Consider the following 23386-nt stretch of genomic DNA (forward strand, 5'->3'; position numbering starts at 1 on the left):
CTCTCAACTATTGCTGATGCAAATGTAAAATGATGCAGCCACTTTTGGAAAACAGTCTGGCAGTTCCTCAAAAAGTTAAAACAGAGAGTTACCAAATGAACCAAAAATTCACCTTCTAAGTATATCCTACAAAGAATTGAAAACAGGTGTTCAAATAAAAATGTGTCCACGAATGTTCATAGCAGCACTATTCACAATAGCCAAAAGGTAGAAACAACTGGTGAATGGATAAATGAAATGATACACCCATGTAATGGAATATTATTCAGCCATAAAAAGGAATTAAGTACTGATACATGTTACACCATGGATGAACCTTGAAAACATTATGCTGACAAGCAGATGTGGCTCAAGTAAGTGGGTTTCTGCCTACCACATGGGAGGTCCCAGATTCGGTTCCTGGTGCCTCCTGGAGAAGGCCAGCTGTTGCACAGGGCAGGCGAGGCAAGCTGATTCAACAAGAGGACACAACAAAAAAGACACAAAGAGGAAAGACAATGAGAGACACAGCAGGCGGAGGACTTGGCCCAGTGGTTAGGGCTTCCGTCTACCACATGGGAGGTCCGCGGTTCAAATCCTGAGCCTCCTTGACCCGTGTGGAGCTGGCCCACGGGCAGTGCTGATGCGCGCAAGGAGTGCCCTGCCACGCAGGGGTGTCCCCGTGTAGGGGAGCCCCACACACAAGGAGTGTGCCCTGTAAGGAGAACCGTCCAGCGCGAAAGAAAGTCCAGCCTGCCCAGGAATGGTGCCACACACATGGAGAACTGACACAACAAGATGACGCAACAAAAAGAAACAGATTCCCGTGCCGCTGACAACAACAGAAGTGGACAAAAAAGATGCAGCAAATAGACACAGAGAACAGACAACCGGGGTGGGGAGGGAAGGGGAGAGAAATAAATAAATAAATCTTTAAAAAAGAGAGAGAGAGAGAGACACAGCAAACCAGGGAGCTGAGGTAGCTCAGGTGACTGAGCCCCTCTCTTCCACACCAAGTTTGGCTCTTGGTGACTCCTAAAGAAAAGACAAGCAGACACAGAAAGCACAGAGCAAACGAACACAGAGAGTACACAGCAACTGCAAACAACGAGGGGAGGGATAAATAAATACAATAAACCTTTAATTAAAAAAAAATCATTATGCTAAGTGAAAGAAGCCAGTCACAAAATAAAACAAATTCATGTGATTCCATTTTTAAATGACCAGAATAGGCAAATCTATAGGGACAGAAGATAGGTAAGTCGATGCTTAGTACTGGGCGTAGTGGGTGGGTGGGGTTGGTAGGTAATAACTAAAGGATATAGAGTTTCTTTCTGGGGTGATGAAAATGTTTTAACACTGATTGTAGTGATGGTCACACAACTCTGTGATTATACTAAAAAAAAACAGTGAATTTTACATTTTAAAATAGTGTAAATGTAAATTAAATAAGATATAAAATAAAATACAGTAAATGAATTGTATCTCTAAGTTTTACAATGAAAGGGGCATCAGCCACTCTAAAAGGGGGGAGTGATAAGCATTCTTTTAGAGATAAACACTGAATCACTTATTTTCTAATTATATGTTATCTTTTATTTGTTTCAAAATAATATGGGAGGGGGAAGTGGATGGAGATGTAATTGAAATAAAATTGGTTATGTATTAATAATTGTTAAAGCTGGTTGATGGATACATGGGGGTTCATTATACTATTCTGTCTACTTTTGCATATGTTTTAAAATTTCCCTATAAAAATTCCTTTTAAGTCACACTGGTTAATTACCTTCATACATAAAGAATTCCTATATCACACCTCATTCATATCAGAGATGTCATGTAGTATTTGTCATTCAATGCTTGGCTTGCTTCACTCAACATAAGGTCCTCAAGATTCATCCATGTTATCCCATGTGTTAGTACTGTTTTCCTTCTTACAGCTGAGTAATATTCCATGTATGTATATACAACATTTTGTTTATCCATTCATCTGTTGATGGGCTTTTGGGTTGATTCCAATTTTTGGCAATAGCGAATAATGCCACTATGAACATTGGTGTGTATATATCAGTTTGTGTCCTGATTTTCAATTCTTCTGTGTATATACCCAGCAGTGGAATTGCTGGGTCATATGGCAAATCTATAGCTGGTTTTTTGAGGAACTGCCAAATTGTTCTCCACAATGGCTACATGCCTCTACCTTCCCACCAACAGTGGATCAGGGTTCCCATTCCTCTACATCCTCTCCAACACTTGTAGTCCTCTGATCTATGTATCTATAAAAAAAGACAATGAAATTTTTTTAAAATAAAATAAGTTCTTATAAATCAACAAGAAGACAACATCTAAGTAGAAGGATGAGCAAAGGATATTATTATAAAAAAATAGTTCACTAAAAAGAAAACACAAAGAGCTATTAAACCTAAAATAAAGATAATCATACTCACACATAATAAGAAATACAAATTAAAATTACAGAGAGATATTCATATTGTACTTATCAAATTGGTAAAGAGAAAATTAATTTTTGTTAAACAATGAATTGGCACAGGAATGGAAATACAAGAACTTTTGTGCATTGTTATTTGGAGTAAAAACTGGTACAACCATGACAGAAAACATCTTGGTAGTATCTCTTAGACCTTTAAATGCATGTATCCTTTTCTCCAGTAATCCCAAATATATTAATTAATTCTACACATTTATTAATTAATAAATATATTAATCCTATAGAGTAACCCTAAAGATTAATCCTACAGATACATTTATTATCCTACATATAATTAATATATCCTACATATAATTACAAATATATTAATCAATTCTGCAGATGTCCTGGTATATGCGCAAGGACATTTCCTGCAGCACTGTTTGGAATAGCCTCAGTTTCTTCATCTGTATATGAGAATCATGACAGTACCTACATAGGAGGAATTCTCTGAGGAGTAAATGAGTCAATTCATCCAAAGCACTTAGCACAGTGCCTAGCACCTAAGAGATGTTAGCTATCATTATTATGAAAAGAAGTGATGTGGAAATCCTGGCTCATTGCCAGAATGTAAGCAATCTAGAAGGCATCAGTCATAGCAAACTGCAGCCATAATCTTTATCTTCTACAAGTGCATATTATTCTACCTGCAGGGAGCAACCAATCAGCAGATTATAAAATCAATTTAGTTAGTCTCAATCTATTTCTTTTTTTCATGGAAACAGAGTCAATAGAAAAGAATAGGAAATAACAGGTTGCATCTCATAAAGTTAGTGTAAATACTGTTTAATGAAGCTTTTGTTTCAGTTATATATAAATATGAAAGTACTAGGTTGTGATGCAAAATATATTTCTTACAAGGGGTCATGATAAAAAACTTTATTAATCCTCACAACAACCCTATTAGGTAGATACTATTATTGCCCTTATTTTATAGATGGAGAAGCTGATGCACATTGAAATTAAGTAATTTGCCCAAGCTCACACAGCTATTAAGTGATGGAGCCCAGGTGCAAACTAAGACAGGCTGGCTCTAGAGCCAATGCTCCTAACTACTGTACTATATAAATGCCACCAGGTGTCACATGTCTTACCTTTCACAGTAGCATCTGGCAGGATGCCTTCTGGGTCATAAGGAAAACTGTTTTAACGTACTGATCTGGGCCCCAGTGGTCTACAATCGAGTACCAAGATGCCTACCTGAAATCTTTGCCTCCTCTCATGCAAAAAGCCAGTGCATTTTCCTCTAATGGTTTAAACAACTCCCAGAGTCCCACTTCTGCTAGGATGAATATCCAAGGAAAGTTTCACTTTTTGTCCTCACTTCAAACTCTTAACCCCCACAGCTACTCACTCATTTTTCATCCCAACCCCAACACCATCCACCCGAGAGACCCTGATAGTTGTCTTAGGCAGATCTTTGATATTGCCTGTTCATTGTCCTAGTTTCTAATGTGAGTGAGTTTCATGAGGACAGGAACTCCTGTTTGGTTTCATTATTTGGGAAAGAGATCACCACTCCTCCAAAATCAATTACATTCATTAAGCACTTATTATAACAGCCGCAGGGTACAGAGAGATTCTCAGGAAGCTTAGAGTCTAGTGGTAGGGGAACAGTCACAGACGTACATAATTATGGTCTCATATAGTAAGTGTCCCAAAAATGGTAAAATACAACAAAAATTAAGTAGTTGGTTTAAAGAATGACTCATAGAATCTCATGAAGGGACAGAGAGGTCATCTCCTCTTAGTCTTCCTACTTAGGAATCCCTTTTACAATATATGTGATGAGATGAACCTAGAGAGATGAGGAAAAACTTGTTTTGGGTTAGGCCTTTCAGCATATCATTTTATTTAATTCTTCCCAGAAGCCTGAAAAGAAGGAATTGTTATCCAATGATAAAGAGTTGGAAAACTAAGATTCAAAGTGGTTACATCATGTGCCCATAACCATACATTTAGGATACAGCAGTAGCAGGATTTGAACTCAGATCTATTTCACAGATCTTTTCCTCCAATATCTTTGATGAGTTTTGTCCAGAAGCTGCTGTAATACTTTCAGTAACAGGAAGCTCACTCTGAAGGATTCAAAGTCATTATTCATTGTGAAGCGAAATGTATTATTCCATGGTTTTTGCCAATTTGCTATACTCTGGCCATGCAAAACAAAACAAAACAAAACCAAAAAAACAACAAGTCCTTCTAAGTAATAGTCCTCTTAAATGTTTGAAGATATCTATCATGGGCTCAAACCCTGATTCCTCCCAAACATACCTTCTACACACACAGACACACACGCACTATTTTCCAAGATAAGCATGATCATTTCTTTAAACTCTACCAGTTCCTGACTTGCAGTTCACTCCCCAGGATGGATGCTTTTCAGTTTGTCCACATCTTTCGAGTACATATACAGGTGAAATTGACCATTGGGAGTGGAGTGGGACTGTCACCTCCCTTATTATGAACATTGGTCTTCCTTTAATGCACCCTTAGAAAGAGTTACCAATGAAGTTACTTTCGTCTAAAATGGCTAATGCTCATTACTCGATGTGCATCTCAAAATGCCTTGAGAAGCTCTTGGCAAAGTGAAAAGAGCAGTGGATGATAAATTAAAACCTCCAGTTTTAAGCCCAGCTTCTCCTTCTTGGTAACATGGAACTTCAGACAAGTCTTTCAACTTACCTGGATCTCAAAATGCTATATTATTTTTCTGTTGTAGCTTAAAATAAAGCCTTGGTTCTTTTAAAGCTTCAGCACCAAGCCAATGGTAGGAAAGACATGAGCTGGTACCAGGTGGGATACCCTTAGGAAAAGGTGATGGGATATTAGTTTAAGTTGAAAAATTTGGTTGTATATGATTATGTGAGGGAGGTAGGGTAAGGGGGTTTAGGGAGAAAATCAGAAATAAGACTAAGAATGACTCTCTCTGAAGACTTTTCTCCTAATCATCAACATTACCTCTCTAACTTATTCAAAGTGTCCTTGTCTGACCACCTTCTCTAAAATTGTACCACTCCATCAATCTCTATCCTGCTTTTACTTCAGAGCCCTGAAATATCATATAATTATTGGTTTATTAGTTTACTGTCTTCCTCCTTAAAATATAAGCTTCATGAGAGCAGGTACTGTTTTTTTTTTCATTTTTTAATCTTTTTTAAGAAATACAAAAATCACACAAAATGTTACATTAAAAATAAAAGAAGTTCCCATATACCCCACTCCCCACACCCCCATTCTTCCCACATCAACAACTTCTTTCATTAGTGAAGTACATTCATTGCATTTAATAAGTACATTCTGGAGCACTACTACACAGTCTGGATTATAGTTTATGTTTAAGTTTACACTCTCCCCAGTCCATTCAGTGGGTTATGGTAGGATATATAATGTCCTGCATCTGCCCCAGAAATGGCATTCAGGACAACTCAAAGTCCGCAAAATGCCCCAATATCACACCTGTTTTTCCTTCTCCCTGCCTTCAGCAAGTCCCGTGGCCACTGTCTCCACATCATTGATATAATTTCTTCCATTGTTAGAATCACAACAATTCTATAGTAGAATACCAGTAAGTCCACTCTATTAGTATTTTATTCCTCCCTCTCAGGATGCTGGGATGGTGATGTCCACTCCACCTCTAAATCGCGAGAGGACTTAGATCCCACGTGGCTGATAGATGTGATTCCCCTGTTTGCAGCTGTAGACTCTTTCGGTTCCCTGGTGTGATGGTTGAACATCTTCACCTCCCAGTTAACTGTTCTGTTCACTGTTGAACCCCAGCACCTACAGCAGTGCTTGGCATGCAATAAATATTTTTTTAAAAAACTGAATAACCAAATGAATGCTGATTCACAATGTAAGATGTAGAGAAACGCTGTTATGCAAAGTATTCTCTGCTGTGGCTTGTCAATATCAAGCTTTGCCACCCCATCCCGTCACCCCAAGTGACTTCCTTGGCTAGAACTCTTCCAAAATGAACTTAAAGGTCCAGATTACAGGCTAAGAATTTCAGTAGTCTCTTTAGTTTTCTGTTACCTGTTGACATAGACCCCATTTTAACCACAAATTAGAAGACTTTCCCCTCAGGAAACCCTGCCTATACCGCCTTCCTATGGCTAAATGCTGAATAAATTACACAACGAATACCCTGGAACAGTTTTCTCCTGTTCCCTTGCATGGATCTATTTCAGGCCTAGTTCACATTTATTTTGGGCTTATTTCAGTTCTATTCCAAGCAAGTTAGTAGGCCGGACCACCTGCCTCAACTCAGGGTAGAAAAAGGAATGGCTGCAAAAGAGAAGCAAAGGGTCTAAAAGCCCCTTCGGAAAAAGTACAATGTTTTTGTTGTTGTTGTTTTAATCAGGCTCAAGATCTTTCTAGGGCAGCCAAACCCAATCATGTATCAATTGAAGACTGGGGTGGGCAGCGAATGCTTCAGTACTGGGCTCCAGTGTTTAATTTTGGAGCATAACCTCCCGGTCAGTTCCATTCTTGGGCTTCATATCTCATTCAGACAACTACTCTATCTGACACTTCCACCTACCCCATGTCCACGTTTATTTACTGATTGATTCCATTTATATTGTAAGTCAAGGGGAAGTCAGGATACTTAGCACATATCAAATTCAGCATGGAGTTTTGCTCCACAATAGGTACTCAAAAAGCATTACACTTAGATAAACAAGGAAGTTGATAAGTAGGTAGCTAGGCAGATGATAGAAAAATTTTAAATTGCAATAGAAAGAACTAGATTAGCTATGGAACTTGTGAGATGCCAGCTTATACATCAGACAGATAACACTGAATTGTTTATAAGGACCTCTGTTTTCTGCAAAGCCCAAGATAGTCCAGCAATGAGGCTTTAAATGAAGATGTAATGGAAGGGCTATACACCATCAAAGATTGGTAAAAGGAAGAAGTGTGCAAAGCACACAAATGGAAAAAAGGTTGGTAGAGACTTGCAAGCACCCATCTGACACCTATCAATGGCCTGATATGTTTGTGGAATATACTATGGCTGTCAAAAAGGATGTTGAAGCTCTCTGTGGCCTGATAGGAAGAGATTTCAAGGATGCACTAAGTGAAAAAAGCAAGGTTAAAATAGTTTTGTGTTGTGTGATTTTGGGGGTTAGAAAAAGAAGGAGAAATAAGAAAATATATTTGCATATGCTTATATCTGCATAAAGGAACTCTGGAAGGATTCATGAAAAGCTATAAGTCTTACAACTTTTGATGGGGGTACATGGATTGATAGAGAACCTCTGCAGTATACATTTTTATAGTTTGGATATTTTTAACAATGTGAATTAAATTTAAAAAATGTTAAACCTGCTATGTGATCTTAATGAGATCCTTTCCCTATTACTCTACCCTTCAGTTAAACAAGTTAGAGGAGCCCTAGACTTAGAAGCAGTAGATGATTTACATACTCTCTGAGCCTCAGTTTCCTCAGCTATAAATAGAAGATACAAATAATACCTGCCAAAAGAAATGATGAGATAATGGATTTGAAAGTGCTCTATGGAATAAAAATCTTTGGTAATGATGTAAGGAACTGTTAAAGTAGAAATGAGGGGAAGGGGAAATTAAATGAAGATTCTACCTATTGAGTGCTCTCCACTCCCACTCACAGTGTTGGAATGAGATCATATCTAAGGGGTCAGTGAAGGTTTGTAAAGTCCATGAGTTATTTGTATAGTAAGTTTCTGGAGATGGGCTCCAGTTCCCACCTCCCCAAAGTAGGGTGGCCAAAATGGGATGAAACAGAGGATGCTACACCCATCATGAGATTCCAGGTGTTTCACTGTAGCTGTTCCTATTTCTAGGAGGTGCTAAGGCTGGCTGCTGCTCACTTCCCTCAGCTGCTTCTCAGAAAGGAAAGAAACTGTCACCTGCTTCCAAAGGCTCACCCCCCACAGCCCAACACATACACACCCAATTTATAGGGAAAAACACAATCAGCTCGAATAGGAACATCAATTCTCCAGGTCCTAGCAACCTGCATTTACAGGCTCATTTTATGACATATAAAGTACTTTCATACCAATTATCTTGTTTGAGCCTTAGTATAGCTCTGGGATGCCTGCGTGGGGTGGGGCATCATTCCCATTTAACAAAGGCAAACAAACACTTTGCTTCTGAGAGGGCAAGTGACTTTGACTTGGTCCAGCTTTTACCACTTTATGGGAGACTAGAAAGAACAAAGATTTAAGAGCCAGAAGACCCAGTTCTGGAAAAAAAAAGTGCTTTAGAATATTTAACCTCTATACATTTTGGATTTTAAGAAACAGTTATGCCAGGATCAGGCTTAAACCCCAAGTTTTCTTTCCTCTAGGCCAGCTCACTTGCTGCTCTTTCACACTGATGATGGAGAAGGGAACAGCAAATAATGATCTAGAAACAATTATCCCCAAGAAAAGAAATACACCTTACATTTAAATAGCACTTCTCAACATCTATGGCTTTTTATCACATTTCATACTCATAACAACCTTGTGAGGGAAGTACGCCAGGAAAGAGGAATATAAAATTTTAACTACCCACACACAAACTCCTTATCTTTCTTCCCTGTTTTATTTTTTTTCTCATCAGCACTTATCAGTAATACACTATACTTTCTATTAAATCATCTATTTACCATGTATCTTCCCCACCAGAATATCTGCTCCATGGGGACAGGATTTCTGTCTGTTACAACAGTGACTGGGTACAGAGTAAGTGCTCAATAAATGCTGTTAAATTAGTGAGTGAAAGAATGGATGTGTGTGTATGTGTATGTTAGGGAGAGTCACAGAAAGGGAAGGAGGGAAAGAGAGAATGTGTAGAATGGTGCAGCCCTTGTGGAAGTCTGTTTGGAGGTTCCTAGGGCAGTTGAATATCACTCTGCCATGTGACCCAGCAATTCTACTACTAAGTATACACTCAGAAGAACTGAAAGCAGGTATACGAATGGACATGTGCACATAGATATTCATAGTGGCATTATTCACAATTGCTAAAAGATGGAAACAATCCCGGTGTCCATCAACTGATGAATGGATAAACAAGCTGTGGTATATATACATGATGGGATATTATTCAGCTCTAAGAAGAAATGAAGTCCTGAAGCGTAGGACAACATTGATGAACCTGAGGATGTTTTGTTGAGTGAAGCAAGCTAGGCACAAAATGACAAATATTGAGATTTCACTATCATGAACTAAATATAAAGAACAAACTCAACAAGATCATGCAATGGATATAGTACATGTTAAATTTCACCAAAAATGTATTAAAGTCAATAGGCTAAAATGTAAACCATATTGTAAACCATAATGTACTTAAAAATTTAGAAAGTTTTACAGTTAAAATACAAACCATAATGTAAACCAAAATGGAGGCATGGCTGGTAGCTATGTTTCAATATCTGTACATCAGCTTCAGCAAATATGACATGAACATGTAAAAAGATCATTGCTGGGGAAGGGGGAAAAGGAGTTAATGCTGGATGTATGGGAGTCCCTTCTATTGTATTGTAAGTTTACTGTGATCTAAAACTTTTTTGAAGACAAAATTAAAAATTAGAAAAAAAAAATAAATGTAGACACTGAGAAAGTAATGAAAGAAATTACCTTGCCACTGTACATACAGGACAACACCTATTACAGTGATAAAAGGCAAAACATCAAAAGCAAAGTTTTATGATATTTTGCATTTTTAATAGCCCTATTTATTTTCACTTTATTTTAGTTTTTCTAAATTAGGATATATTCTATTTCTAAACTTTAAACCTATCATTACTATTTCATTTTCCTATTAATTGAATTTGGCAATATATTAGGCCTCATTTTTGAAGAATATTTGGACCACAGAAGGGTTAAACTATGGCAGGAGAGAAATGCTGGTGTGGGGTGTCATTGATGGGGGGCATATGGTTGGGAGGGAGTTCTCCAAGGCATGTATATATGGTATATAAAAATGATCATATATTCGTTGAGTATTTTTATAGTAGTTAGAGTTACAAATGACAACTGAGGGAGTGCTGAGTTCTAAGCCAGGGTAGCTCTGTCACGTTCCCCAATGGAACAACAACAATCCCCCAGTGAAGAAGGATGTTTCAGTGATGAGCCCTTGATACTGATGACTATGTTTATGAGTCTGTGTGCCTGAAATTTGAACTAGGCCTCCAGCTGTAGGGTGCTTAAGAATTATCTCCTGAGACCATCCGTGTTGCTTAAATGTGGCCACTCTTTAAGCCAAACTCACCATGTAAATGCATTATCTTCCCCGCAGTGTGGGACATGACTTCCAGTGATGAGCCTCCCTGGCACAGAGGGATTACTACCAGTCACTAACTGGTGATGCAATTAGAAAAAGACCTTGAATGAAAGGGGGAAATGCTAAAGACAAATGAGTTAATATGGATTGGAGTCTTCAAAAGGGAGTCGGGAGGTCATCAGAGGGGTTGTGCTTATACAAGCATCGGCAGGATCCCAGAGACAGCCATAGTAGATACAACACCAGGCACTGGTACTCCTGATGGCTACAGAAACACACAGTTTCTATGGTCATGGCAGTTGGCTCTGGAGTTCAGTGTCTTGTCAGTGGGCCCTGCTTTGGAATTTGTGTTCTTGAATGAGATGGAGTTGGATTCAGATGTGACCTTTCTACACGTACCTCTTCTGCCACCTTTACTGAACATGTGGTTGGCACTGGGGTTGGTGTATACCCAGGAGACTTGACTCTCTGTACTGGCCATGTTCCAGCTGGGCCCTGAGACTCAGCAGAGTTGCAACTCCTACTCTCCAGTTTGTTGGACTTACCCAGGTCAGCTAACAGGGAGGTGAAGATGGTCAAACACCACAACAAGGATCCAATAGTGCTTACAACTCCAAGCAGGAGAATTGCATCCCTCAACTATATGAGCCAAAGCCCCCTCTCGATATAGTGGTGGAGTGGACATAACCATCCCAGGGTCCACAGGATAGAGGAATAAAATATGGATTAGAGTGGATTTTCTTTTATTATATGATAGAACTACTGTGATCTATAATGGAAGAAACTGTAACATTGATTTGGAGAAAGTGGCCATGGTAGTTGCTGATGGCAGGGAGAGGGAAGAAGAGATGAGGTGTGGGGGCACATTTGGGACTTGGAGTTGTTCTAAGTGATATTTCAGGGACAGATGCTAGACATTATATTTCCTGCCATAACCCACTGGGGCAGAGTGTTAATTACAATGTAAACTATAATCCATGTGGTGTAGCAGTGCTCCAAAAGGTATTCACCAAATGCAATGAATGTGCCACAATGATGAAAGAGGTTGTTGATGTGGGAGGAGTGGGTGGGATGGGGTGTGGGGTATGTGGGAACCTTTTATATTTTTTAATGTAACATTTTTCATGATCTATGTATGTTCAGAAAACACAATAAAATATGATTAGGAAAAATAAGGAGCAAACTCATAGAATTAATAGCTAGAACATGTCATCAGAGAATAGAATGTGGTTAGAGAGTGGAAAATTAAGGTTTAATTTGAGTAGAATTGATTAAAAAGCTGTTAGTAATGTTTGGGAATGAATAGAATTGGTGAAAGCCTATCATAGGTTTTGTGATTAGCAGTGCTAACATATGAATTTTATATTGGTTGAAAGGGAAAGTCTAAGGATATGTATATCACTGGAAGGAAAACTAAGGAATGAAATATGTGTCTGTATAGTACAGCAAACCATCTTGTGAGAAATTGATTATGTTTAATAATGCATACACAAGAATGTTTTTCCCTGAAAAAGAACAAATGTATGTCAATGTTACAAGAGGTTAATACCAGGGTGATATTTGGGCAAAATTACAACCAAAACAAGCTATGGACAATAGTGTATAGTAATATATTAATAATCCTCCATCAATGTTAAAAAGGAAGCATACTACGTGAGAGAAACTAGACCAAATTACTACATATTGTTTGAATCCATCTATGCACACTGAAAGTACAAATACATTTATAGAGATGGAAATAGATTAGGAGTTATATATGACAGGGGAAGGATAGAAAGATTGCTAAGAGGTAGGGTTTTCTTTAGCTTGTTTTTATTTTTTGTTGTTTTTTCTTTTCTTTTTTGGATTAATGAAAATGCTCTAATAGTGACTGAAGTGATGAATGCACAACTCTGTGATTATACCAAATGTCACTGATTGTACATTTTAGATAAATTATATGGTTTATGAATAAAGCTATAATAGGGTGTCTTGGGGAAAAATACACCAAATGTAAGATATGGACTATAGTTAGTAATATTTTGATGATGCTTTTTCATAATTTGTATCAACTGTTTCACAACAAAGCAAGATAATGGTGGTAGGGTGATGTATGATGTTTGGCATGTTTGATTCGTAAGTTCACAAGTTTTACTATACACTTATTGTTTATGTGTGTTCAGTGTGAATGATATATTTCAATTAAATTTTTAATGCACAAAAGAATGGACACCAAATGCTAGGAACAGTGGAGCAGAAAGCTCCCTAAATACTTCCTGAAACTGCCTTACCAGCCCAGTAATTCCTATCCCCTGACTTCTTTTATGTGAGAGAATAAAACCTTGTGTGTTTTAAGCAAGTGTAGATCAGTATCTGTTATTCACATCAGAATATAATCAACTTTTAAACTGGCTATCCCATCTTGCCTATGTAGACATGGTCACCAATTCAAATGTTGTGACCCTTATGAGGATCACATGGGATACAGCACTAAGAAGCAGTCCATGATTCCATATTCTTCTCCAAAGCAGTGGAATACCAAGGGTGACAAAGTGGGACCACATGAGCCTGAGTACAGGCAGTAAGGGTATACACTATAACGAATTTTTTTTTAAAGTCACAATGTTTTTTGTTTTTTTTTAACATCATGCACCAACAATTCTAAACAATGTCAGTGATAAATACTCCTCCCTAAAAAAATCTTTTGTTGATCCAAGTTACCAACAACTGTTGTAGTTATAGCTGAGTTTTAATAATACATGTGAAGTTTCAAATTAGAATCTTTCATTACTTATCCTTTAACCAATATTGTATTCTATATGGAAGTTGATTCAGAGAACTCATAGTTAAACAGCTCACAGACTCAGCTCACAGACCCAGACTCAGACTTATCTCAGTTCACTTCAAGAGTAAGTTTGCATTGCAACTAACCATGGACTACAATTTACATTATAGTTTACACTTCATCCTGCACAATTTTGTAAGTTATGACAAAATATACAATGGCTTGTATCTATCAATGTAATGCAGGACAAATCCAATGTCCCAAAAGTGCTTCCATATTCCACCTATTCTTCTCTCTCCCATCCCTCAGTACCTCTGCTTCAATACGGGCTCATCAATTATAACAAATGTACCACACTAATGAAGGAGGTTGTTAATGTTCCTTATGCCTAGAAGCCCCTTCTCCCAAAAGTCCACGTGAAGATTTTTCCTTTTCTTGATATCTCTGTTCTAATGTCCCTTAATCAGAGAGGCTCTGACCAATCTCTCTGATCTAATATACCACTCCATCTCGTCTCTCTCTATTATCTTATCAGTTTTTATTTTTCTTCTTAATAGTTAACACCACCTGACATATTGTATATTCATTTGTGCAATTGTTTAGTGTACCCTTCCAAACACTGGAATGTAAACTCCATGAGAGTAGGCATTTTGATTTGGTTCACAGCTGTCTCCCTAGCACCTAGTTCAGTGACAATTCATAGAAGATGGTTTATATACTTTTTTGTTTTATGAATTAAGGGTCTCAATAGCACCTATGAGATAAGATATGTTATCCACTTTTGCAGTTGAGAATATTGAGGATAAAAGAGGTTTGGGGATTCGCAAATATATCACAGATTACAAGCATAAAAGCCAGGCCCTCAACCTCAGTCTTGTGACTCTGAAACCAACATTCTTGCTACTCTAGGCACGTTGCCTAACCCAGTACAAATTGACATTGTAAACAGAAGGTCAAAACTAGAAACCAGGTTTCCTGCCTTCTAAGCTACGCTAGAATAGTTTACTACTCCTATCTTGAATTTTGACAAGCAGCTAAATACTACTCCTATCTTGAATTCTGACAAGCAGCTAAATAAATGCTTTCATCATATAATATTTACCATCCTGGTCCCCTAAAAACATTATAATGAGATTTCTCCATCCATCTTTAATTGCATAGTCTCCATAATGTGTCTGCAACTCTCTTCTCTCTCATACACATATGGCAAAACTTCAAATATCTCCATTAATTGAAGTTGCTGTCAATGGCAGCTTTGGGTTTCTATACTACAATATATCTGAAAGAAGAGAAAGGTCTCACCCAGATCCAGCTACTAGAAATGCAAGAACTCGCATATGTTTATTTTTTCAGGCAAAGTTCATGGTATTCGTTCATCCTGGAAAAAATCCTTTCCCAAGATCATGATTCTTTGTTCCTTTCTGCCTTTCTCAACATCATTTGAGTTGTTGATTCTATGGAGCAATAAGGATGCAAAGTGAGAGAGTGGAAAGACTCAGGTGCTAGAATCAGTTTTGCCTTCAAGGAGCTGTGTAGCACTAGGAAACACTCTCCAACTCTCTGGGTCTAGCTTTCCTGGTTGGACAATATGGACTCTAGGGCCTATTCCTGTTTCAACCTTTCCTGGTTCTATGAACCTTTGAAATAACTTTAATGTCAATCCAAGGAAAGAGGGAAGTCTGGGAAGGAGGATATCTTAAGCCCTGGTACATAGGAATGTAAACTGAATGCTTTCAAGACCCACTGACACAGAGGTCTAATGAAACCATGAGAAAGGGAAGAGGATAGTTCCTCTGAATACAGTCCTAGCTCAAACCAGGTTCTCTCCTCCCTTCCAGAAAGGTGCAGAACACAGAGTTAAATCTCAATTTTTGCCCAGCAGTTTTGGGATACTTTCCTTCAGCTGCAGGCTCTGGATGGTATTGCAGAAGTGTGGGCTGGCATTACTATTATGGCCTGCTGACCCAATCGAACTACCTTCCAAGACCTTTTTGCCTCTGCTTCCAAGCTGAGTACAAAGGCCCATTGGCCTTCCACCCCCAGAAAGAATCCCAGACCACGATTGAGCCTCCCCTGGCTGAATCATAGAGGCATTGGGATACAACCATCACTTCCCTTCCGCAAAAAGAAGTCATTCCAAGGTCTCCAGGTGGAAAAGGAAGCACCATGGCATAAAATTAACTGTTGGAGGATGACACTAAACACACACACACAAGCACATACTCCTTGGTGGAGGGGGGAAGGGAGGTCTTCTAACGAACCCATTTGGGGATGAGGGTTTCTGTAGGTGTCTCACCACAATGTGACCTCAGCCCAGGCAGGGAAGGACTGCAGGGCACCCCAGGTGGCTTTCCCTGAGAGTGACTCTCTGACCCTCAGGCTCTGTGGCTGTCCAGGGAAAGAAGGCAGAAGCAGCCTAGCTGAGGTCCACGCAGCTCTCTAATGCAGCCCCTACACAGTCTGAAGCTATATAACACCCCCACCTCCTGGTACCAGCTGGCTCACCTTGAGCCTCACTGCTCTCAAAGAGTCCCTCTATTAGTCCCCTGGTCCCGCTGGTCTCACAGGGATCCCCTGGGCCCCTTGTCTCACCCCACCCCCATCTCATCCCAATCTCCAAGGCGCAAAGGGACTCGGAGAGGGATGGGGTAGCTTATCCTCTGCAAGCGGATGAACGAGGGCTCCCAAAATGGCCACAATAACCTCGCTGGTGTCTCAAGAATGGCGGCGAGGGCGGTGGGCAGAAGCGAGGGGGTTCACTACGTGGCAGCTGTTAGAAAAGATGAGGGTGGGTTTGGGGACTGCAGCTCAAGCAGGGGAAGCTGCGGCTACGTGCACTCACCATTGCCGATCCGCCCCTTATCCACTGCATGGTGCCAGCGGAGTCCGGCTTCTCTGAGGCCAGGTGGCTGGCGCGGGTTGTTGCGGGTTGGCTGCGGGGGGCTGGGCAGGAGTGAGCAACAGCCCAGAGCCCCCTCCGCCTCCCCTCCTCCACAGTCTTGCAACACAGTCCCCTCCGCCCTGGACCTTGTCTTCAGTCAGGCTGTTCCATGTCAGCGAGCAGGCTCAGCCTCTCCTTCGGCTGCTCCAGGGACTTGGCCAGGAGGGGCGCAAGAAGGGGGTCTCAATGGGCTGCGTTTTGTCCCCCACCAAGGCTTCAGAACTGAAGGAGGGGTGGTGGGAGTGAATAACTTCCACTGGGGAGAAGGCAGCTGCCACCTCCCCTAGTCCTGCTGTGTTGGAGTTGGATGCTGTTTAATGTGGAGCTCTACAACAGTGTGGAGTCAGCAAAAAGTCCTCTCCAAAGTTGCCAGAGGTGTTGGGCCAACCCCTGGAATAATAAAATCCTGCCTTAGAGGAACCATGCCAGCACTTCCCTGCTTGACCACCACCAGCCCCCCTTTTGCATATTTCCCTGACCTTCTCTCTTCATTAACCCTCTTGAATTTACTCTCTTGGCCCTTTCATCCATATTATCACTTTCACTTTGCAGGACAACCATGTGGAGGCAGACACTAATTTCTACATTTTACAGATAAAAAGATAAAAGAAGGAAAGGACTTGTCTAAGGTCACACAAAAAGATCAAGCCTCAGCTTATCCCTCTGGAATTTTCCAAGCTTTTTATGGTACTGTACACACAGATGCACACTCTAAGTATCTCCCTCACACCCTCAGGAATATCAAAGGGAACTTATTGATGGATAAATTTTCTGTTTGCTTATTTTGCTGCGAATGAGTCAAATGTACATCAGTAAAGCAGGCAAATGGAAAAACTGCACACCTCTTCATGACACCCTTAACTCTGTCAATGCAAACCAGGTTGACATCTTTCCATCAGCTGAGAGTTAACTTTGTTGGTCACCTTCACACCCATTATTATTTCATATGATCCTCAAAATAACCCTGAAAGGTAGGCAGGACAGGAAGTATTAATTAGCTATTTATTACAGACTTGAACACTGAAGCCCAGAGATTGAAAGACATCTACCCAAGATAACAGACTTAATCAAGGCAAAAATCTAAGGCTCCTGACCTACAGGTCAGGCTGGGCAAGAATGAAATTGAAAAAATACAGGTTGCAACTGCAGAAAGAGGGAATTAATGTATGACATCAGAATAAGGTACCTAAAGATGAGTGGCATGACAGCATCACTGGCACACTACTCACGCAACTTTGTTCTCTATTTCCTAGTACACATGCCACACTTCATTTAAGCCATTGTTTGGCTACACAGAGGGTCAAAGCTCTAAATGTCTGCCTTGATCAGCACCCAATCATAGGAGGTGTCAAACCAGATACTGATCGGCCCTCAGCAAAGGATTCCTGAATCGAAAGTATTTGGCCTTTGTGACCTTTCCGCTGCCTCTCCAGTCTCATAGTCCAGGTATCAGTGATTCCACAATGTTATCAGTTTCACACCTCTGGGCCTACACTCATACTGAGACTCTTGGATGTACCTCATCAGCCAAAGAGACCATTAAAATGATCATGTCTCTTTAAGATCTGGCACAAGGCACACTGACGGTAGGAAGTTTTCCCAGAACACTTCCAGGGCCTGGTCTTCATCTAACTCCGATAGCACTACCATTAAACCCTCACAGTTGAAAATGATATTTTGCTTTCTGGTAATGTGTATGTTTTTCTGTTTCTTGTCATTTAAATGGAATTATAACTCTTTTGAAAGCAGGGACAATGAATTACCGATGTTGGTATCTCCTACAACAGTGATGGGCACATAGGAGATATCCAATAGAAACTTTTTACATAAAGTCTTTTCTATTTATTAGAGCAGTTGCAGGCTTATAGAAAATCATGGAGAAAGTACAGAGTTCCCATATACCTCCCTCTAACACACACATTTTTCCCTATTAACATTTTGCATTACTATGTTATCTTTGTTACAACTGCTGAGGCATTAGTATTTAAATTACACTATTGGTGAGTGGATGTGGCTCAATCAGTTTAGCACCTGCTTCTCACATGGGAGTTTCCAGGTTGGGTTCCTAGTGCCTCCTAGAAAACACAAAAACAAGCAAAAAGCAAAACAAACAAGGAAACCAACTCAGGGAAGCTGATTGGCTCAGTGATTGAGTGCCAGATTTCCACACGTCTGGTCTCAGGTTCAATCCCCAGCCACCAGTACGTCAAAAAATTTGTTATTAACTACAGGCCATAGTTTATATTAGAATTAATTCTGAGTGTTATACATTTTTATGGTTGTTTTTTTTCTGGTAACTTATATACAACATAAAATTTCCCATTTTATCCTTTTTGAAATATACAATTCAGTGGTGTTTTGATTACACAAAGCAGTGCCTCCATCACCATAGTCCATTGCCGACACTTTTCTATCACCCCAAACAGGAACTCTACTACTTAAAAGTTGACTCCCCATTCCCCAATCCCTCCTTGGCCCTGGTAACCTATATTCTAGTTTCTGACTTTATGAATTTGCGTATTCTGCTTATTTAATGTAAGTGAGATCATGGAATATTTGTCCCTTTGTGTCTGGCTTATTTCACTCAACATAATGTCGCCAAGATTCATCCATGATGGAGCATGCATCAGAACTTAATTCCTTTATATGGCTGAATAATACTCCATTGTATTGGTAAAGAAAACCCATGAAGAACTAAATAAATGGAAGAATATTCCATGTTCATGGATTAGAAGACTAAACATCATTAAGATGGCTGTCCTACACAAATTGATTTACAGATTTAATGCAATCCCAATAAAATTTACAACAGCATTTTTTACCGAATTGGAAAAGTCAGTTATGAAATTTATTTGGAAGGGCAAGGGGCCTGAATAGACAAAAACATATTGACAAAAAAAGCAAAATTGGAGGACTCATGCTACCTGACTTTAAAACATACTACAAAGTGGTCGAAACTGCATGATATTGGCATGAGGATAGAAGTATTGACCCAGGGAACTAAACTGAGAGTTCTGATATAGATCCTCACATATATGATCACTTGATAGTCAACAAGGCCACCAAGCCCTCTCAGCTGGGACAGAATAGCCTCTTCAACAAATAGTGCTTGGAGAACTGGATATCCATATCCAGAAGAATAAGAGAGAATCACCATCTCATGCCCTATACAAAAATTAACTCAAGATGGATGAAAGACCTAAATATAAGATTCAAGACCATAAAACTCCTAGAAGATAATGTAGGGAAGCATCTACAAGATCTCATAATAGGAAATAGTTTCATAAATTTTACACTCAAAGTGCAAGCAATGAAAGAAAATATTAGATAAATGAACCTCCTAAAAATTAAAAACTTTTGTGCTTCAAAGGAATTTGTCAAGAAAATGAAAAGGCAGCCTACTCAATGGGAGAAAAAGTTTTGGAAGTACTTACCTCATAAAGGACTAATATCCAACATATACAAAGAAATATTACAATTTTTTAAAAATGGCCAGTATATTTGAATAGACATTTTTCCAAAGAGGAAATACAAATGGATAAAAAGCACATGAAAAAATGCTCAACATCACTAGCTATCAGAAAAATACAAATAAAACTACAATGAGATCTCTTCTTACATCTATTAGACTGGCAAGTATTTAAAAAAAAACAAAAAACAGAGAACTACAAGTGTTGGAGAGGATGTGGAGGAAAGGGAACCTTCATCCACTGCTGGTGGGAATGTAAAATGATACAGCCAATGTGGAGGACAATATGGTGGTTACTGAGGAAACTAACTATAGAATTCCCATATGATCCAACAATCCCAGTGCTAAATATATACCCAGAAGAATTGAAAGAAGGGGCACAAACAGATATATGCACACCAATGTCCATAGCAGCATTATTCACTATTGCCAAAAGTTGGAAGCAGTCGGACTGCTCATTAATGGATAAATGAATAAGCAAAATGTGATATATACATAGAATGGAATATTACTCAGATGTAAGAAGGAATGAAGTATTGACACATGTGACAACATGGAAAAATTGCAATGACTTTATGTTGACTGAAGTAAGTCAATAACTAAAGGGCAAATATTGAATGATGTCACTAATAAGCATATTGAGCACACTCACAGAACTAGAGTCTAGAAGATAAGTTATTAGGAGGCAGTGTGGTAAGCTGATGCTCAACATGGCAAAACCCCTGTTGGTTTGGGTGGTTTGGCTGTGGATAGGTGTGATGGTAGTGCTGGGATGGGAGTTGGATTGATGGTGCTGGAATGTGAGGCTGAGCAGGGTGGGGAGAATGGATTGGACTACCAATTGAATTGGAGGGATGGCTGGAGGAAGGGACAGGTGAACGGTGGGGATTTGTAGGACTGTTATTGAAATTACAATGGTGAGAATGTTTTTTGAGAAAAATATGGCAGGAGATGGTCAGGGTGCAGGTGTTGGTGTTGGGGGGATATATGGAAAAGGGTGCACCTGTGGCATTTTTCTATGGAATATGCATGTGTTCATCTTGTCATATGATGTTATCTCAGTGGGTGGAAACACACATAATAAACAAGAAAACATTAAACTCCCATCTTGAGGACACTTGTGTTCTCAAATAGAAGGGCAAGAATCTCTTGAGTACATGGGCGGTGCCTAATAAAAGAAAACAAACCAACATATTAAGCCTTCAATATTCATGCATGTACTATTAGCCTTATTCTTCAAAAATTGAAACTTACCAGTTGCCATAAGTTCTGAGGGGAGGAGAGGAAAGAATGAGTGGAACATAGGGTATTTGGGGAGCATTGGAATTGTTCTGCACAATCTTACAATGATGGTACATTGTATATTTTATCAGTACATATAAAAGTGTATGGTGCAAAATATAAATCACAGACCATGGTTATTAACAATGCTTCAATATTTGTTCATCAATTGTAACAAATGTACCATACTCATGTGGGATATTATTGGCAGGAAAGGATGTTGGGGAAAGGTGGCAGGATGTATGGGAATCCCCTACATTTTTTACGTGACTTTTCTATAACCTAAAGCTTCTTGGAATATAAAGTGAAAAGAAAAAGACACTGGGGGAACATATAGAAAAAGTTTTTAATATACATAGAAAATAAGAGATCCTATGGTGATGAATGGCACAATGCAAAAAATATTTTATTTATTTATTTATTTATTTATTTCTGTATTTTATTTCACCATCATTATTTTTTTGGCTCTGTTTTTGGGGAGATTTCAGATTGCAGAAGGCTTGCAATGGTGGCAGGGGAAGATCACTGCTGAGGAGTGTCAGTGGTGGGTGGATGTGTGTGGAGGGGTGCACCCAGGTCATGCCTTTATAGAAAGTGAAGATGTTGATGTGGTCATGAGGTCTTGTTTCAGTGAATGGAGACCCACACAGTAACCAACTGAAAATTGAATTCTTATCCTGGGGATATTCTCTAAATAGTGGCAAGAATCTCTAGAGTACCTGGGCAGGGCCTAGTGAGGAAGGAAATATGAATATGCCAAGCCCCTGATATTGATTTTTGAACTTGGGAACCTTGTTTTTGTGCAATTGAAATTTAGACTAGTAATACATATTGCCTAATTGTTACCACCTGAAAGCCTCCTTGTTGCTCAGATGTGACCTTTCTCAAAGCCAAACTCAGAATATAAACTCACTACCTCCCTACTGGCATGGGACATGACTCCCAGGTATGAGACTCCCTGGCACCAAGGGACTATTACCAAGTGCCTACTAGCAATGCATTTGGAAAAAGACCTTGACGAAAATGGGGAAATATTAAATACAAACGAGTTTTTATGGCTAAGAGATTTCAAAATGAGTTGAGAGGTTATTCCACAGGTTATGCTTATGCACATCACAGAAGGATCTCACAGACTGCCACAGTAAACAGTGCCTCAAGCAGGGGTGCTCCTGGGTGCCTTAGAGTTATCTAGACACTATAGCAAGGGCAGACTCCCCCAAGAAATCGGCACCCATTCAGTGGGCCTTACCTTGGAATATATGATAACCTACCACTCCCAATGTGTTAGAGTTAGACTTATGTATAATTTTCCCACACATGATTCTTCTGTCCCTTTTATTTGAACCTATAATTACTGCTATATCCATTAAAATTATGTCCCAGAGAATTAAATCTCTGGTCTGTTCATATGTTGGTTGAGGCCTGAACCTCAGCAGAGTTGCGGCCAACTCTCCAGTTCATTGGACTCACCCAGGACAACTAACAAAAGGATGATCTGATTTTTTTGGATGGGGCAAGGCCCATCCAACAAATCAGAGTATCTATAACTATAAGCAAGACAGTTCCATCCATCTGCCCCATGGGACCTAAGCCTCTTCTCACTTGGAAGCAGAGTGGGCATCACATTCCCAAATCCTCAAGATTGAGGAATGAACAAACACAAGCGTGAAATGCAACTATGGACCAAAGTATATGTAATAGAAGAACTTGTAACACTGATATAAAAAGAGTGGTCACAAGAGGTTCTTGAGACGAAGGATAAGGAAAAAAATTGTAACATGGGGTATTTGGGATACATTGGAATTCTTCTGCATGACATTGCAATGATAGACACAGGCCATTATACATTTTGTCAAAACGTATAAAATTGTGCAGTGAAGTGTAAACCATGACGTAATCTATAGATCATGGTTAGTAGCAAGGCGTCAATATGGGTTCATCAATTTTAACAAATGTACCATAGTCATGAAAATCGTTTTTAATTCAGGAAAGTGTGGGAGGGGGAGGAGTGTGGAGAAATCCCTTATATTTCTGATGTAATATTTATGTAATCTAAAGTTTCTTTAAAAATAAAGTAAACAAAAGTAAAGGAAGACAAAAATATTCCATTTTATGTAAGTACCACATTTTGTTTATCCATTCAACTGTTGATGGGCACTTGGGTTACTTCCATTGTTTGGCAGTTGTGAATAATGCTGTTATGAACTT

The 23386-nt window shown here is 39.3% G+C and overlaps 1 protein-coding gene across 10 annotated transcripts in view; it reads right to left on the reverse strand.

The window, feature by feature from the left end:
- Positions 1 to 16767, reverse strand: part of ARHGEF9 (Cdc42 guanine nucleotide exchange factor 9) — a 530054-nt gene extending 513287 nt beyond the window's left edge. For 4 of the 10 annotated variants that reach the window (XM_058291386.2, XM_058291381.2, XM_058291392.2 and 1 more), the window contains exon 1: positions 16330 to 16597. In XM_058291386.2, the coding sequence (XP_058147369.1) occupies positions 16330 to 16359 (30 nt within the window). In that variant the 5' untranslated portion in view covers positions 16360 to 16597. Of the gene's footprint in view, positions 1 to 16329 lie in introns of all 10 variants that reach the window. The other 6 variants (XM_071212901.1, XM_058291387.2, XM_058291394.1 and 3 more) reach the window with 6 other exon arrangements.
- Between the last annotated feature and the right edge of the window lie 6619 nt (positions 16768 to 23386).

The sequence above is a fragment of the Dasypus novemcinctus genome, chromosome X, assembly GCF_030445035.2.
Source record: "Dasypus novemcinctus isolate mDasNov1 chromosome X, mDasNov1.1.hap2, whole genome shotgun sequence".
NCBI classification, from domain to species: domain Eukaryota; kingdom Metazoa; phylum Chordata; class Mammalia; order Cingulata; family Dasypodidae; genus Dasypus; species Dasypus novemcinctus.